At 35.6% G+C, this 17,075-nt stretch overlaps 1 protein-coding gene across 2 annotated transcripts; it reads right to left on the reverse strand.

Moving 5' to 3' along the window:
* Nucleotides 1-40: 40 nt before the first annotated feature.
* On the reverse strand, nt 41-15,062 carry LOC132177365 (uncharacterized). 2 transcript variants are annotated; one of them, XM_059589647.1, is made up of 12 exons: nt 14,987-15,062; nt 14,724-14,794; nt 13,705-13,774; nt 11,712-11,793; nt 11,241-11,305; nt 6,296-7,348; nt 5,992-6,054; nt 5,862-5,908; nt 5,389-5,434; nt 5,200-5,279; nt 3,323-3,404; nt 41-246 (listed from the first exon to the last, which is right to left on the reverse strand). In XM_059589647.1, exons 1-12 carry the CDS (start codon nt 14,996-14,998, stop codon nt 64-66), a joined length of 1,854 nt encoding a protein of 617 aa, XP_059445630.1. In that variant the 5' UTR covers nt 14,999-15,062; the 3' UTR covers nt 41-63. The 2 variants fall into 2 exon arrangements, with proteins under 2 accessions (XP_059445630.1, XP_059445629.1); XM_059589646.1 differs by having other exon boundaries at nt 41-261.
* Between the last annotated feature and the right edge of the window lie 2,013 nt (nt 15,063-17,075).

The raw sequence follows: 17,075 nt of genomic DNA on the forward strand, positions 1-17,075 counted from the left end.
CAAAATTATCCATGAAGATAACAAATTATAGAGCTTCTTGTGTTTTCTATACATTATAAAACTCTAAAGAAAAATAATAATTGGCCAGTATATAGACCAAAACAAACTACCTACCGCTACCAGGGCTTCTGTTAGATCTCCAGCAGCTAGATAAACAGGTTGAGCTACATGGCAATAACCCATCAAGCGGGGGACTGTTGGTATAATATCTCTGTGGTTTATGACTCGCCAGCTATCTTTAACTTTCTGCAAATGTAAGTACTGAAGGTTGTGTAAGCATTCACCAAAAATGTAATAAAAGACAAATATAAGAGGCAGATGCATAAAGAGCATCACAATATTCTTACCAAGAAAAAAACAAAAAAATAATACAGTGTTTTGCATGTGTGTGTGTGTCTGATGTAGATCAACTAAGCAACAACTTCATGGAAACGTTTAAGCAGAAGAAGGGTGTCTAGGGAGGGGTACTTGTGATTTAACAAGTACCCAAGAGTTGGATTGATACTTGATTGAGGGCTGCTCGAGCAAGACAGTTCGTTCGATCGAGAGGAAGAGATGCTACTGGTAGAAATGCTCGAGAAGTTTGATCGATGGTTCGATTGATTGAAAATGCGATCTTTTGTTTGATTGATCCTTGATCAAACTTGCGATAAGGGTAGTTTTGCACTTCTTTTTTCAGGGTTGTGACCCTACTTCTATTTAAGCTTAATAAGGATGGCCTGGCAGACCATAAGTTGTATTTCTCAGTTTTCTCAATAAGAAACACTAAAAGAGTGATTTTTCTTCAATTTTCCTACACTTCCTTGATTTTATTAGGATTTGTGGAAGAGTTATGAGTTTGTGTGCTTGTACATTCGGCTTTCCACTTTGTCACGCTGCATCAGTAGTGTCGTATTTTTGCATGAGGAACTAATTGAGCCATTTTACTAGTCAACTCAGTGACTAGTTTGCTCGACATTCATAAACCAGAACTTAAGAGACTGGATCCAGAGCTCCAAACAGCTTTTGAAAATCTAAATGAATGACTAGTTGCTCTAGCATATAATAAGTCTCCTCAGCATGCAACAAAAATAATAAAATCCAAAGCCAGAGATCTGAACCAAACTCTGTCAGAATTACAGGAACAGAAATTAATGCAAGAGTATGAAAGAGTGATCATTGCAGAGACGATGAAGCAATTTTCTGCACTGTAACGTAGTGAAACCCTACTCGAATAAAGAAACAAAGGTGAATGATGAACTAGGAAATAGAAAAATATATAAAAATGTGAGAAGATAATGAAATGAAAAATAAACAGATCAACTAATGTTTTTAATAGTCACATAATGTCAGCAACATGGAAGATGGAAGTGAAAAGAGAATAGAAAAATAAAAGAACTAGAGGAATCCCAAAGCCCTTGACCATAGTGTCATATATCTGCAGTATTATAATATGGGTTACCACCCTTACAAGATGCAACAAACATGTTACATATTATATTACTAACTAGTAAAATCACCAATGAAAAAGCAGAAAAGGGTTGTATGAACTATAGCTCTCATGCTTTCCATCAGAAGATAACCTCATGATATAGGCCAGCTTGCCCTTCAGTTCATGCCGAATTTAGTTCGAAAGATGCAGACCAAGAACTAATTTTCTGCTTGCATCTTGCCATGCATATTTCCCTGTTATTATTAGTTGTTCCAAGCTGGAATACTGTTCATATTATTGTAGCATGATATTGATCACACAACTGTAGCTTTTGGTAACTGTGGCATTTGGTTTAACCAGGGTAATTTTTCCTTTTCATTTTGCTTTAAGTTATAATGTTGGACTGAGATTAAGCCTGGTAAAAGGTTTGGGATTAACTTATATTGGGGTTTTATAAGTTCCGATATAATAAGTTGTAGCCTTTGGGGAAGCAGACTTTGATGCAGGACAACCGAATTAAGAAGAAGAAGAACAGAGGAAGGGGAGAAAAGAAAGGGGACTGAGTCACACAGTTCAAAGAGAATGAGAGTTTGACAGTCTCCCCACCAAATAAGAGGAAGAAGAGGAGTCACACCTCAAAAAATCAAAATCTCTTTTCATCAAATTCTAATTTGTCTCCATTGGGGTACAAAAGCACACATATATATAGACTCAATGACTAAACCCTAACCCTAATATAACTTTGGGCAAAACCCATTTATTGAATTACATGTCCACACAAGGGAAGGGGGTGGGAGATTCAAACTAGTGACCTCCGTTTCATGAGGCATGGTACACAGCCGATTGAACTACCCCTTGGGGACAACACCCTTAACTATTAAAGAATTAAGTAAAACATAAATAATAACCTAAAGAATAAAAGAAGCATCTCTCATCCTGCATCATTTTCCCCTGCTTAAACAAAACTAGACCTCGATTTTTTTTGAAATGTGGAAAATAGGAACATAAAATTTTGGGTCAAAGCCCAACTTCTCAGGAATTAAAAAAGGGTAGAATAAACTGAAGCGTTCAAACTCCTTTTTTTGGTTTTAAAAAACAAAATTCGTTTTCATCAAATTTAAATTTATATAAACTCATTGACTAAACCCTAACCCAAATTTGACTTTGGGCAAAACTCATTTATTGAAACATAAACTTAATACTAATGACCTAAATAAAACTGAAAGACCCAATTATTCATCTCTCATCCTGCATCAGACTTGTTATTGAATTTCTTTTTAGATTACATTGAAGTTCAGACCTTTGGCCGAACATTTGGGGTTTTCTTGGCTGATTATTATGGCCTTGCAATCAGGCTTGCTCGGTCTTCCTTCTTATAGTTATGTAACAGATCTTTTCAGCAAGTAGTCTGGAAGTGGGGGGAAGGAAGAAGTGGAAGGTGTGTGGAGATGATGCTACGTGCGGAAGACAGGGAGAGGAAGAGAACACGTGGCTGAAGGCTGTTATTAAATAGCTATACAGCTGGCATCCTTATGTCTAATGGGCTGGATTCTGTAGATGGGTAGGTTGAGATGTCGTTAAGTGACATGGGGTTTTCTTAGTTAGTTGGTTGTAACGGTCCAGTAGTAATTGTCTACATCTGGGCTTATTTTAGTGGTTTTACTTGAATAAAAGGCGAAAGCTTGTTAATGAGAACTATTCAGACGTTTTGTCTCTCAATTGTTCTTAGAAGTAGTTAAAATCTCTTAGTTTCCTTAGTTTCGTTAACTCTGTAGAAGTAGAGTGTAACAAGTTAATTTTCTACACACTTGCTGCATCACCCCAGCACAAACAATGGAGCCATAGAGTAAAATTCTATGAAAAAGCAAAAAATTGAGAGAAAAATTTGAAGATAATATCAATTTTTATCACCTCGTTATAAAGTTCTGCAAATTTTTTGTTACCAACTCTAGGAGAGCCAAAGTTATACATAGTCACAAAGATTGCCCCACGCCTGATACACAAAAAAGAAGAAAATAGATAATCAAGTTCCACTGCCATTACTCTCAAAACAAATTTCACTAAAAAGTAAAAAGAAACAAGTTTCTTAATCTACAAAGATCTAGTAACTTCTATCAAATTCTAATCATAAACTAAATGTATTATTAGCCTTCTATAGTTCGTAAGTATTATTTCAGACAAACCTGAAATGTCAACAGATTTAATTTCCTGATACGACAACCAATTAACATTTACTGGGGATATATTAATCATTTTTTGAAGAACTTAACACTATCAACTTTCTAGAAGGCAAGCTGCACTTATTAAATACATAGGCAGAGTTCTGGCATTTTCCTACATTTGCAACAATATGATAACACTCTCTATCTTCCAGCATCGTGAGTATGTACCAGGCTTTACTATCCATGATAATTAGTAAGTCATGCTTCCTAATGTTGACACAGTTTTTTCACTTTTCATAAAAATCTTTGGAGACATGGATTTCAAAAGATAATACAAATTCAGATATAATTATTCGTGCAGAAATATTATCAGAACAAAATAACCACCTTTATGACAGACATGATACTTTAATAAAACTGGAAACCATCCAAGGCGTCTAACCAAGAAAAAGATCTCACGGCAGAACCAAGAAAGCCAGCTGTCCAAAGGGAGATCTCTCAGACAATGTCAAATAAGCCGATACTTGGGTCAATAACGTAAACAGCACCAAAAAACTAAGGGGTTAAAGTGGCCAATACAACAAGCATACCCGAGATCTATGCCTTGTGCACACAAGTGATTGTTTGTAATGGGAGCAGGGCCTAGAAAGTCGGTGGAGGCTCAGCTTTAGATCTAAGTAGTCCTCTATGACAGGATCCTCAAAATATTCTCATAATAGTTTCCATAATCATAATGATTGCATATTATTGCATTCTCTTTTTTTTTAAAGCATTATTATGTAATAATTGCATGATTGCAAGCTTCTCACTAGGTATGTAATTCTGTAATAATTACCTTTCTAGAATAAGTTGCAATCCTCTCTATAAAATGATGTAGATGCTGTATGGCAGTTCAATCAGTGAAAACATCAACATTTGGAGGTTGATCCCCTCGAAGTGATTAATGGGAGAGAAAGAATTGACCGAAGCTTTAAAAATAGTGAGAGGACGGTGGCGAAGTTAAAGGCCCTCTTATTCAATACCCTTTTTTCAGTGGATGGTTGCCCATGATTGTTTTCATATTTCTAGTTTTTATAACTTTTTTTTAATCTTTTTTTCTCTTTCTGGTTAGGTTTTTCTCTTGTATACTTCTTGTGTACTTGACTGCATCCTTTTGGTTTTTAATGAATAAGATAAGAATCATTTGTCTTTGTGAACATAAGTAATATTATACAGAATGAGTCGATAATAATAAAATAAAACATTTACTTAAGAGAGACTTATATAAAGACCACCCACGATACACACCAAAGAAGTGTTGGGTGAAGACAAGCTTGGTTGGGTTCTTTCCAAGAGATGCTTCTTCGATGTTTGATCTTTCTACAATGTTTTTCTTCCCCATGCTAGTATTCCGTTTCCTTGGAGGAGTACTTGGTGGAATAAGGTTCCCATTAGAGTGTCAATATTTGCTTCGTCAAACGCTTTAGGGAAAATCCTCACCGTGAATAACATAAGAAAGCGACATGTCATAGTGGTATGTTAAATGGTTTATATTTTTACAATATAAACCATTTAACATATTTCTCTCATGCAACATAAAGATGTTAGCTTTACGCTCAGAATAAGTTGAAAAAGAGAACAACTTACATACAACCAATTGCAAGTTTAATTAGAGAAATTATCCTTGTCCTGACCGAATCATATGCACTTAGAAAACCACTGTGAACCTGAAATAATTAAACCACCATCACTTATACTAAAGTAAACAACAGGCGTAAACACTTGGTGCATCTGATGAATAATTAACACAATTCAATCTACCATTCATTTACATACTTGAATTTCTTGCTTGAAGTCTCCACCTATCCTTTCAGGATTTAGCCTGCATATGTGATATAAGAATCCGCGTAAGAAAACATAGATAATAGGTGATACTTTTCATGGAATTACCTCAACAACAAAAAAAATTGTCAGATAAATCAATCAGAAGCCTCAATGCTAGGGTAACATTATTACAAAAAAAAAAAAAAAAGTTTGTTTGATATGACAAAAAAAAAAAGATGATTCTGGTAGGAAGAAGCACAACAAGATGTGTTTTCTGCTCTAAATATAACAAGTATTGTTCAGCTAATGACAATACCGCAATGGGCAATCTCTCAATTGCAGCCCACATTCACCAATGTAGTAAGGGCACTGTTTTCAAGAAATGCAGACAATAAAACTAGATACATTGACAGAGAAAGGCTCTTAAAAGGAACAAAATTAACAAACCACTTAACAAGTTGTAGCCTGGGTAGATAATATATTACCCAGCAGGAACAAGCATCAGATCAGTTCTCAAGTCCTTCCATCGTGCCTGGAAAAATAAGTAAATGAGCAATTTGAACTGAGAGCCAAATAACCCAACTCCACTGAGGAGAACAACGGGATATAACCTACTTGTTCTGTTCCTCTGAAAGCGACTACTAATCTTCTCCTTGCAGAATCACGCCAAATAGCAACCTGCAACCCCTATATTTTAGTGATTTACAATATACATTTCTTAAATTCAAATGATGAAATTTCACTACTTATTAGGGTTGAGGTAACATTACTTTCAGTGTACTTTGGGGCGCCTTACGCTTTTAATAAAGTCTGTTGATTACTTATCAAAAAAAAGGGTTGAGGTAACATAATCCATTCTATTGAGTTCAGAGAAATATTACAAGAAAAGTGAACTCCCTGCTGAGGAATAAAAGCTCACCTGTGTGTCTGTGGATGCATTGTCTAAGAAACATATTTTCTCAAACTCAGACTTAATAAAACTAGGATGGCCCAGTGAAGTGGCAAGCATTGCCCAAGCTTCCATGGCACTTTCTGCAGTTAAAAAAAGTGCTTTCATCTCCTCAGCTCTCTTTTCATCCACCACTGACCCATTGCTTGAGCTGGAAAGCTTCTCACTTTCGGAATATCCTACTTCATTATTATCTTCCAGTTTGGTAAAAGCCTCTTCTTTTGTTTCACTCTTTCCTTGAGGACGTCCATCCTTCTTTAATTGAGAAACTGTTGCATTAAGAAGCATTAATGCCCCTAAAACAGAATCAGTTTGCCTCGTTATATCCTGTGTCAATTTTTTAATATCTGGTATTGAAGACTGAATTGCGCTAATGCCAAGTGAGCCAATTTTTTTATCAATCTCACTATCTGGACCTTCTGAAGTTGCAAGCCCTGATTCAATATAACCTGCTTCGGCAATTTTTTGTGACTGTAAGCCAATTCTACTTAATAAGTCAAATCCATCCCACTTTAGTGTCTCAGGAACAGAGATACCAAGTTTCTGAACAACATTTTGATTGATAACATCAGCAAAGTCCCTCCAAAAAAGTTTATCTGAATGCACCGAATTGCCAACTGGAGTCACTGGTTCCAAGGCATCTCCATTCTCCATACCACCATTATCTGCACGAAAATCCTCTAATTTGCTCTCTTCGTTGTAGCCTGTGCCATTAAAAGATCCTTCTGAATCGTTATCCATTTGTGAAGCCATGTCTGACACGATAGAATCATTTACTTTCCCCAGTTCTCCTGAGTCATACTTGTCAATACTTGAAAACTGACCCTTCCAAAGCTTTGCGTCATTGAATGCCTTCAATTGCCCAAAAGCATATTTTACGAACTGACTTGCTTGTACAGACTCAGAGCCCACAACCATTTTCAGAGCAGACTCAAAACCTTGTTTCCGAAGAAATTCCAGAACAAAAGGGACCTTCCACCATTTTTTATCCTCATCAATTTCATCAAAAGTTTTGTACTTAACCTGAAACCTCACCATTATCAAGGATAAGCTAGAGAAATATTAAGTAAAGTTTACGGGGTCACAAAAACAGCAGATGAAGGTTAAAAAGTAAGATCAACAAAGAAGATCCTCATTCAGCATTTAATTATATGGTAAGTAAAATAATTGTTTTGATAAGACCGAGCTTGAAGAAGTTCCAAAAATGTTTGGAAATCTCCTCCTGCATGGGGTTTTCTTTGGCGGGGTTTTTCAGGCCAAGTCCCACAGTGCAGGTTAATTCTCATCCCTCACCTGAAGTGTTGGTTGCTTCATCATCGGCTCTAGTTGTAAAGGAAGATGGGGTGGAAGGAGTTTTTCCCATCCCTTTGGGTGGTTGCTCCTCCGTCACTCCAGCTGCTGACAAGGGTGAGGATTTCAGGTTGACTGGTTTGATCCAATCTCAGAAGTGGCTGGTAGGCTTTGGTCCGTCTTCAGTGATAGTTGTGTGGAATCTGGGAGACGATTTTTGGGATGGGGAGGACGGAGACTTCCCTTACCCTTTGGGTGCTTTTCCCCCCACCATGCCCTTGGATTGGGATTTGGATTGTGATAAGGATGTTTGTCCTATGGTGGGGGTCTCGTGTGAGGGGTTTAAGGATTCGACTTTGGCGCCCCTATCAGCCATTGAAGAGAAGTAAAGAGCGCGCATTCTAAGACGGTCGAAGGGAGCTATTGAACTTAGAATGCTCCACTAACTATGACATTGCATGCACATCCTCTAGGTGTGGGAAAAGCAAGGCTCACATGTTAAGTGCTTGCGTGGGCTGATTCAACTTAAGCTTATTCATCCACAACAACCAAGAATATGCCTGGAAATCTATCCTCCAATGCAGCATAAACACAGCAATTATCGTACCAGAATTGAACCACCATCACCAACCCCCCCCATCTTGAAACAAACAAATCGAGAAAATAGGTCCCACTCCTGATGTTCTCCCACAAATTCATACCATAGGGTCCTCTTACCTCTTCCGAAGTCCACTCACCCAAGATTTTCCCATATTTCGCAACTGTGACCCACCTCCAAACCATTTCCCTAGCAATGCTTGATTAAAGGGTTTCAGTTTGTGAATAGCCAATCCAACAGCCTTTATCTGAGACCATTTCACATTCTAATCAACTAAATGATATTTAATTCATCTACTAATAAAAAAAAAATTGATATTTAATTCATCCCTAATGCCTCCAACAAGAAATCCCTTTTGTAACTTCTCCAAACTCTTGGCTACTTAAACAGGAATATTTATAAAAAATAAAAATAAAAAAATATAAAATGTAAAGTAAAAAATATTAAAAAAAAAAAACCCTCCAAATTATCAGTCATTTTCGATTTAACCCCCTAATATTTTAAAAGTGATAAAATAGTTTCTCAAACTACCAAATAATTCAATTTGGCCACTCTGTTAGTCATTACCGTCAAATAGAATAAAAAATTTAAAACTACGTCATTTCGGTAAGGTTAAGTTACTAAAATGCCATTTTAAGAAAAAAATATATATATTTTTAAAACAAGCAAACAAAACGGCGCCGTTTTGCTTTAAATTAGGTTTCCTTATCCTTCCCGCCGTTTTGGTTAGTGGTAGGAATTAAAACAAAAATCCCCTACCACGCCGCCCAGCAGCTATTCTCCCTCGTGACAACCTGCAAATTTTTTAGGGTTCTCTTACTCAACCCATTAAACTCAAACTGCCCAACCTCCATGCGAAAGCATAAAACCTTCTCATTGCCCCCTAAAAAATTTGCAGGTTGTCGTGAGGGGATTGCTCTCTGTTTTCTCTATGGGGGTTGGGGAGAGAGGGGATTGCTCTCTGTTTTCTCTCTCTCTTTTCTCACATTTCGCTTTCTTTCTTTCTTTCTTTTCCTCCTTTTTCTTTCTCCTGTTTTGGGGTTCTTTTTGTTTTCCGGCTTTCTTTTCATCTCAAACAGGTCACACCTCCTAAATTCTCCATCTATGGCTTTCCCACTTGCTCAATGCTCTGTTTTGTGATGTTTCATTGCAGAGCACCCCAATGGCCATGGCCATTGGTAACAAAAACGGTGTCGTTGTTAGTAATGAAGTGAATATGAATCAGAAATGAAATGGGTTTCTTTCTTTAATCCTCTTCTTGGCCTCCTGCATATTTAGAAATAATATAAAGAAAATGGTTTTTGTGGTGTGAGCATGCATGCCCACAAAGAAAATTATTTACACAAATAATTTGTGTAAATAATGGGTTGGGTAAGGGAACCCTAAAAAAATTGCAGGTTGTCGTGAGAGAGAAGAGCTGTTGGGCGGTGGGGTAGGGGATTTTTGTTTTAATTCCTACCACTAACCAAAACGGTGCTGTTTTGGTTAGGGTAAGGGAACCCTAATTTCAAGCAAAACAGCGCCATTTTGCTTGGTTGTTTTAAAAATAATATTTTTTTTTTATAAAAGGGCATTTTAGTAACTTACCCATAACAAAACAACGTTGTTTTGCATTTTCCATCCAAATTGACGGTGTAGACTAACGGAGTGGCCAAAATGCAACTGTTTGGTAGTTTGGGGGCTACTTTATCACTTTTGGAACATTAGGGAGATAAATCGAAAACAGCTGGTAGTTTGGGGGACTTTTTTATATTTTTCCCAAAAATAAAAAAATAAAACCAGGAAATAAGGATAATGGGCAGAGTGCTTTTGATCAGTGTCACTCTCCCACCTCTTGAAATATACAATTCTTTTCACTTTGCTAATCTCTTCTACACCTTCAAATAGTAGCACTCCACGCCTCTTGTGCCTTAAACAACAACCCTATAGGTAATCCCAAGTAAAGACACAGGTAGTTTACCTATGTTACACCACAACACCCCTGGCAATCATCCAATGAGTGAAAGAACTTCTAAGACATGAACAAGCCTGTTTCTTCCAAGAGATCTTGATTCATATCAAATCTGATAGCAGTCAATTTTCTCTCGTAAGACTAGAATAACATCTAATTGACATGGTATGCAAATTTGTTAGGAGATAAAGCGGTTACAGAGTTTTTACCAAAAGCACATTAATATATATAGTTAAACACAACTTTAGCCCAAAAGCCTAAGCTAATAGGCTAAGGTTCACTTTAGGTATATTAAGCACTCTTTTCATATTTTCTTCAATGTGGGACACAACACTCACAAGTGCACTCACAACAATCTCCCCCTCACTTGTTAGTCTCTTCACATTGACCCAACTCTCCATCGTTTGTGAGTCTTTTTACATTTCCAAGAGTATCTCAAGTCAAGAGTTGCGGATGGAAACACAACTCTAAACCCGAGTTGCGAGTGGAGACACAACTCTAAACCCGACGTGTCCAGACACCCGTCCCAGGAAGGTAACCATGGCTCTAATACCATTTGTTGGGAGATCAAGCGGTTACGGAGTTTTTACGAAGAGTACATTAATATACATAGTTGAACACAACTCTAGCCCAAAAGCCTAAGCTAATGGGCTAAGGTCCACTTTAGGTATATTAAGCACTCTTTTCTTTTATATTTTCTCAATGTGGGACACAACACTCACAAGTGCACTCACAACAATATCAAATCAACAGTATGCCTTTCGCACTGTAAGTCAAAAGGCACTATGTCATCCAAATATAACCAAATATTTTAGGTTTATAAGAACTTCTTCAGCTTCTTTTTTTTTTTCTTCTTCTTCTTTTTATCCTTTTTTTTTTTTTTTTGGCCTTTTTGGCAGTATGGACCCTGATCAAACTAAGTTTGCATTCTCCTAACAATAAGAAAGGTATTTGAAAGTCCTTTGCGCTTTCAATGAGATTGATTTACTTACTAAAAAAGGGGGTATTTGAAAGTCCTTTTGGCCCCTAGAACTGATAACTTACTGTAAATTTTCTTGTGTACCATGGAAACTTACCTCCAGCTGTATCTTTCCACCACCACCAATTCCTTCCAACTCCACTATTATTTCATGTGAATTGCCTAGCAAAGGACATGTTTGTTGTTAGATCGTATTAGAAGGAAATTTTGCAGCCTTGCATCCAACTAACTTGCTGAACATTGGTAAGCTTGTTATCAAAGAAATTGAGTATTTTTGTTCTCGAAACAAAAGGAAAAAAAAAAAGTGTAAATATCTATAATATTTTTTAATTGTACAACAATTTCGGACAAAAATATAACTTGTCTGAAAAAAGAAAGTGTAAATATCTATAATATTTTTAATTGTTAATTGACTATTCAAGTGACTACACAACTACAATAAGGAACATAACACATTTTCTAAACATTGGGATGCACAATTCCAACCCAATTAATTAAACAATAGGCGAGATTGACAATATATTAATTCTAACCATCAACATATGCCAGTGTTAGGTTAGATTCTCACCATCACAGAGGCAATCCAGACTAATGCCTGCATTACCCATGCGCTTATGTGGAGTAACAAGGTTTGCATCCCAAGCTGCAACCTAAATTTTTAACACCAGAAGTTAGAAGCCAAGAAGCAAAGTTGTGAAGTAACTACACAGGTAAACTTCAACAACAATATAATCGTAAAATACATTCTTTGACTATTTAATCAAAGCCTAAACTTATAACTCATGTACACATGACATAGTTTCCCTGTGCGTGTATAATGTATTCATCAAATTTATAAAGGTGATTCATATTTCTCTAACAAGAACCACAATATGATAATGATAATGATAATGAGGGTGATTATGACCGTTACGAAATTGCAGATTTTTAATTCATATCCTGTCCCAAGTTGTATGTCTACCTTAGAAAATCCAACTCTTTAACGGGACATTACTTAATACATGGTCTTCAAAATAGAAAGTGTTTGTTTTTTTTTTCCTGGGTTGGGAGAGCCAAAATAAATAAATAAAAATTTGTTGATTACCAAAATTACCTTCCTTAATTTGAACTCAATTAAAGCAAACAGAAAAAAGAGTATTTAGTTTTCAAAATAAATGGTAAGAGGTAACTCCCCCGTTGTTGATCATGATCAAATGCAGCAAAATTCATATGATCACTGTCTCCTCAAAATTATATATATAAAACTCTGCTCCTCAATTGTGCAGTTCCTATTTTAATTCTACAGCATCTTATAAATTACTTCATCCAAGCAGGATCCTCAAGTTTGACCATCCCATACGCATATAAAGCGAGCAGTGAAGCTGATATTAAGACCCCCATTCTTGATGTTACGAAATATTGGATATCAGATGTAATGAACAGTCCAATAAGTCTCTGTTCAAACATGACTTCTCAAGAATAGTTGCTCCGTTTAAGCTTGAAACTTTTAACGTTATGTGAACAATATACAACATAGTACAAGAGACACATATGCAAACAAATAATGCAAATCTGATAAGAGGAAATTACATTCAGACATGTTAATGTCAAATTTAACCCAACATTTTAAACAAAAAATTTTAAAAATAAATAAATAAATAAAAGGCACTACTAAGCTACTCAGTAGGGATAACCACTAGCCAAATCAGTTCGTCTACCAGTGTTTGTTCAAGAAAATAGAAGTGAATTAGTAAATTACTTTTGAATAGAGGCCAAACCCGGTTTGCAAGATAGGTAATCTGAATGGAATTTAAATTATCTGATATAAAGATTTAAGATAAATTTCACAGGAAAAAACAATGGTGCAGCACTAGAATTTCGATTTTTGAAACAGTATTTTCTAGAGATGAAAAAGAAACGTAGTTTTCATTTTTATTTGGGAACACATCAAGAATGGGTCACTTAAAAGACAGAAAAAATTTTGTCTAAGCATAACAAATACTAAAATACGTTTCTTGCATCCCTCTGAAGTTTCAGAGACGAACTATAACAAAATAACTCAATGGCATGAAATGAATAACGCAATTGCATCAAATTAAGGATGATATGGGAGATTTTCATCAGGCAAAAACAGGAATTATGTAAAACAATTCTATTACTAGGCTTCAAATATTAAGAAATGCTAAAAGAATGTATGTTTTCTATCACTTTTTATAAGGAAAAATCTTTAGATTTTGTTCCTATATGATGAATTGCTGTAATTTTGTTATTATTTTTCAAGAGAACAGCTTAAAAAAGGAAGAACTGTTACTTACGAAGAATCTTTGATGATTTTGATAACGTAAAACTCATTCCTGTAATTCTGTCATCCTTTTTTCAGACAACCACTTAAAAGAAAGAAACACCCCACTTCTTTTGAGTGCTTACTCTGTCACCTCTAATTTTCACATGTTTAAGACAATCGCTAAAAAGAAAGGGAAAAATTATAAGAAAAAGAAGAAGAAAAATGGTGGAGAGTTAGATATGCAGTCAAGTGCATTTTATATGGGTAAATAATATTATCAATGAGCACGGATACAAACTTGGAGAAGTTTTGTTGGAGGCTGCTTGATATTAAAAGTGAAGTCTTCATTCCATGTAGGCTCTTTTGTCCTGTAATCATGTAATTGAAGATATAATCAAACGTAAGTAAGCGTTCAATCCAAAGTAATCTTCCACGACTTTCCTACATCTGTTAAATTTGACATTAATGTCCCATGAGTTACAACTCATGAAACATGTATTTCAACTCAAGGCTCTAATTATTACAATATTCTTACACATTCGAAGGAGTGACAAATGTGAAGAGCTAGTTTGATTCTTCTGTCAGTAGTTAAGAATATACTCCCATCTACAAGTTGATTTTACAAAGCCACAAGCGCCCTTACAAATTTCTGATAAGCAATAGCAAATGAGTAAAATATAGAAATTATACAAGCTTCAAAATTCCTCCGGTTCCTTCACCATCACCAAGTGAAAGGGTAAAAATTTATTTTTTTTATAAGTAATAACCAATCTTATTAAAATGAGAGGGTAAAAATATATAGCATTGAAGGAAAGCTTTTTTGACTTATAACTTACAAAAAGGTGTAATGAGGGTTTTCAAAAGATATAAAAATGAACACACGTAAATGAGAGAATATAACCGCAAAATCACACTCTCCCTTTAATTTCAGTATGAAATCACAGATATAAAAGGAATCTAAGTAGAATAAATCAACATTAAAAATTAAATAAATAAAAATATAAAATATAAAACCTTTTTGCAACACACTGCATAAAACAGCATATTAGTGTGAATCATAACTTTCTAAAATCTCACCTCTGGCATTTCCCAACATTATCTAGATATTTGTCTAACTTAAATTAGACAAACTCTAGATACTATATATGTTCGAGTGAGAAGCAATATCAGTAAAATCACATATACATACAAAAGATACAAATGCACAACATTTCAACAATATTACCAAAATTTTTTAAGCAAGGAACAGCCATGATCCATGAAGAATTATCTAAAGTTTCTTGTTTTCCAAAAATTCATAAAATATGAATAACTTACCCCCATTTGACCTTGCTTTTGGCAACCTGTCCATCCAATATTTGCATGACCACATATGGATCACTTGTTCCCTCCTCGTCCTTAAACCAACTCAAAGCACCAAATATATGAAGTGTAGGTGACAAAAATGGGTGGTGCTACTCATGGAGGTGAAAAAAAAAAAACTACAAATATCCTCTATACATGAGAGGTTTTTTTTTTTTTTTTTTTTGATAGGTAATATCAACTCAAAAGCACAAAGGGGCGCAAAGAAGATAACCTACCCACGGATCCATGGCAGGTAAATCCAAACCCTTCTTTAACTTTATGAACAGTTGGCCATCATATATCTCACGTACAAACAACCTGCATCTTTTCAATTTCCTTCTGGTGCCTTATCCACATCAATTGGTATTATTTTGCTGACGCTAATATAATGGGGGACAAGAACGATGAGAAGTTTGGCTGCACAGTTAATGGTGTCCTGGCTAACTCATGTCTTTCATATTTATTGAGTTTTCGGTTACAATTTTTTCTCGTAATCGCATCCTTGACAATGCAATAAACAAACATTTACATATATGAGTTCCACAGTATATCCACACTGTGAATGTATGTTTGTTTTTCTCTTTTAGTCAAAAGATAGGACTTCTTGCATGCAGTTGGTGCATCATAACTGTGCAACTTTTTCAATTACCACTTAGTAGAATGTGTTACTTATTTAAAAGATTTGAGAAGCGATTATTTTCTGTGAAGTTCAAACTTCGGGGGATCACTGGACTGTAATTACATCTTTAGGAGCACCTTTTGCTATCTGGTTCTTAGTCCTCAGTAAATGAAGTCGGTACTTCATTTCATCTGTTCCAATTTATTCATAACAAGTTCTCATATTACCTACTGCCGTTCAGGTTGGACAAAGGTGTGATTGTGTATATCTGTGACAGTCGTGGTGTTCGAGATATATATGACACAGATGGAAGCAGTGCAATAGCAGCTTCAGAACCCTTAGCCGCGCTGGTAAACTTTTGTCTATCAACAATACAACTGTGTCATGATAATCCTTAATTTGAGAGATATATTGGCAAATGTCTGCATATGCTATACACTTACGGAATTTCAGAGTCATGGTACCAAGGTTTGCTTATATTCTCAATTTCTTCTGTGTGTGTTCACTGCTCAGTAGTGGGCTACCATTTATTTTATTTTTATTTTTCTTTCTGTCTTTCTTTCCTTTTTTTAATTAAAAGAAAAAAAAAAAATCTGAAATATTATGTCTAATGGGAAAATACACTTAGCCCCTCAAACTTACATTTCTTTGGCACTTATACTTTCAAACTTTAAAAAGTGACATTCGACCGCTTCTAACTATAACTCTATACGTGGCTTTTTTTTTTGGATAGACTCTCCCAAAATGCCCCCTTTACTGAAGTAGCTTTGCCAATAGACAATTCCAATGCTAAGGTCAAACCTAGAATTTTACGAAGACAAGACCACACAATCCATCAACCAAAATAAAAACCCATTGTCCAAACTAAAAGCCTTATCTACATATCACACTTCCCAGCAGTAGGTTTCCAATTTCCATACTTTTACTATAGAATCTCGTCATGCATTTCCATTACTGTAATTAATTTCTGGATTTTTCTAGTCCCTTATTTTCAATTTTCCATTTGTATCATTTGGGTATGTGCGTTTGTGGGTTGGAACTTTATCTTCTAACCATTTAATCATCCAATTTATTGTGAAAAAGGCTGATAATACCCTCTACTGAGCTTCCATTAGGTGAACAAAGGAACCGCCAGTGCAAGTGAAATTTTAGCTGGTGCGCTGAAAGACAACAAACGTGCTATGTTGTTTGGAAAACCCACATATGAGAAAGGGTAATGACTTTTACTTAATAAGCAAAATGTGAATGTGGTCATAAATTCCTGACGAGGCTAACATAAGTTATTTATCCCCCTCTGCAGCAAGATTCAATCGGTTTTTGAGCTATCTGATGGCTCTGGCTTGGCTGTTACTATAGCTCGTTATGAGACACCTGTTCACACAGATATTGATAAGGTCTGTTACTGCCTCTCTCTCTCTCTATGCTTCCTTCAACTTGTCTATTTACAGGTTGATTTAATTCCTGACCATCCTTTACCCATCTCATTTCCCAAGTACGAGGAGGGATTTTGTAGCTGCCTCCAGGACCCTGCATTTGCTTGCTATGAACAGAGTCCAGTTATTTGCGAGATGACAGAATATTTGGATATTAACATTGCAAATTGCTTTGGGGAACATAACGGAATTCTTTGTAAAATGTACTTTTAACTCAATTAGGGAGGGTTCATTCAATTATAAAGTATAAATTTAACAAGGGTAGAAAAGGAA

This window comes from Corylus avellana, chromosome ca4 (genome assembly GCF_901000735.1).
Source record: "Corylus avellana chromosome ca4, CavTom2PMs-1.0".
NCBI lineage: Eukaryota > Viridiplantae > Streptophyta > Magnoliopsida > Fagales > Betulaceae > Corylus > Corylus avellana.

Excerpts from the sequence above, each read along its gene's own strand:
- LOC132177365 (XM_059589646.1), bottom strand. Across the intron at positions 11,306-11,711 it reads TCTGGATTGCCTCTGTGATG|GCAATTCACATGAAATAATA; the intron begins GTGAGAATCTAA and ends GTCCTTTGCTAG. Across the intron at positions 5,435-5,861 it reads CTGATGCTTGTTCCTGCTGG|GCTAAATCCTGAAAGGATAG; the intron begins GTAATATATTAT and ends TCACATATGCAG.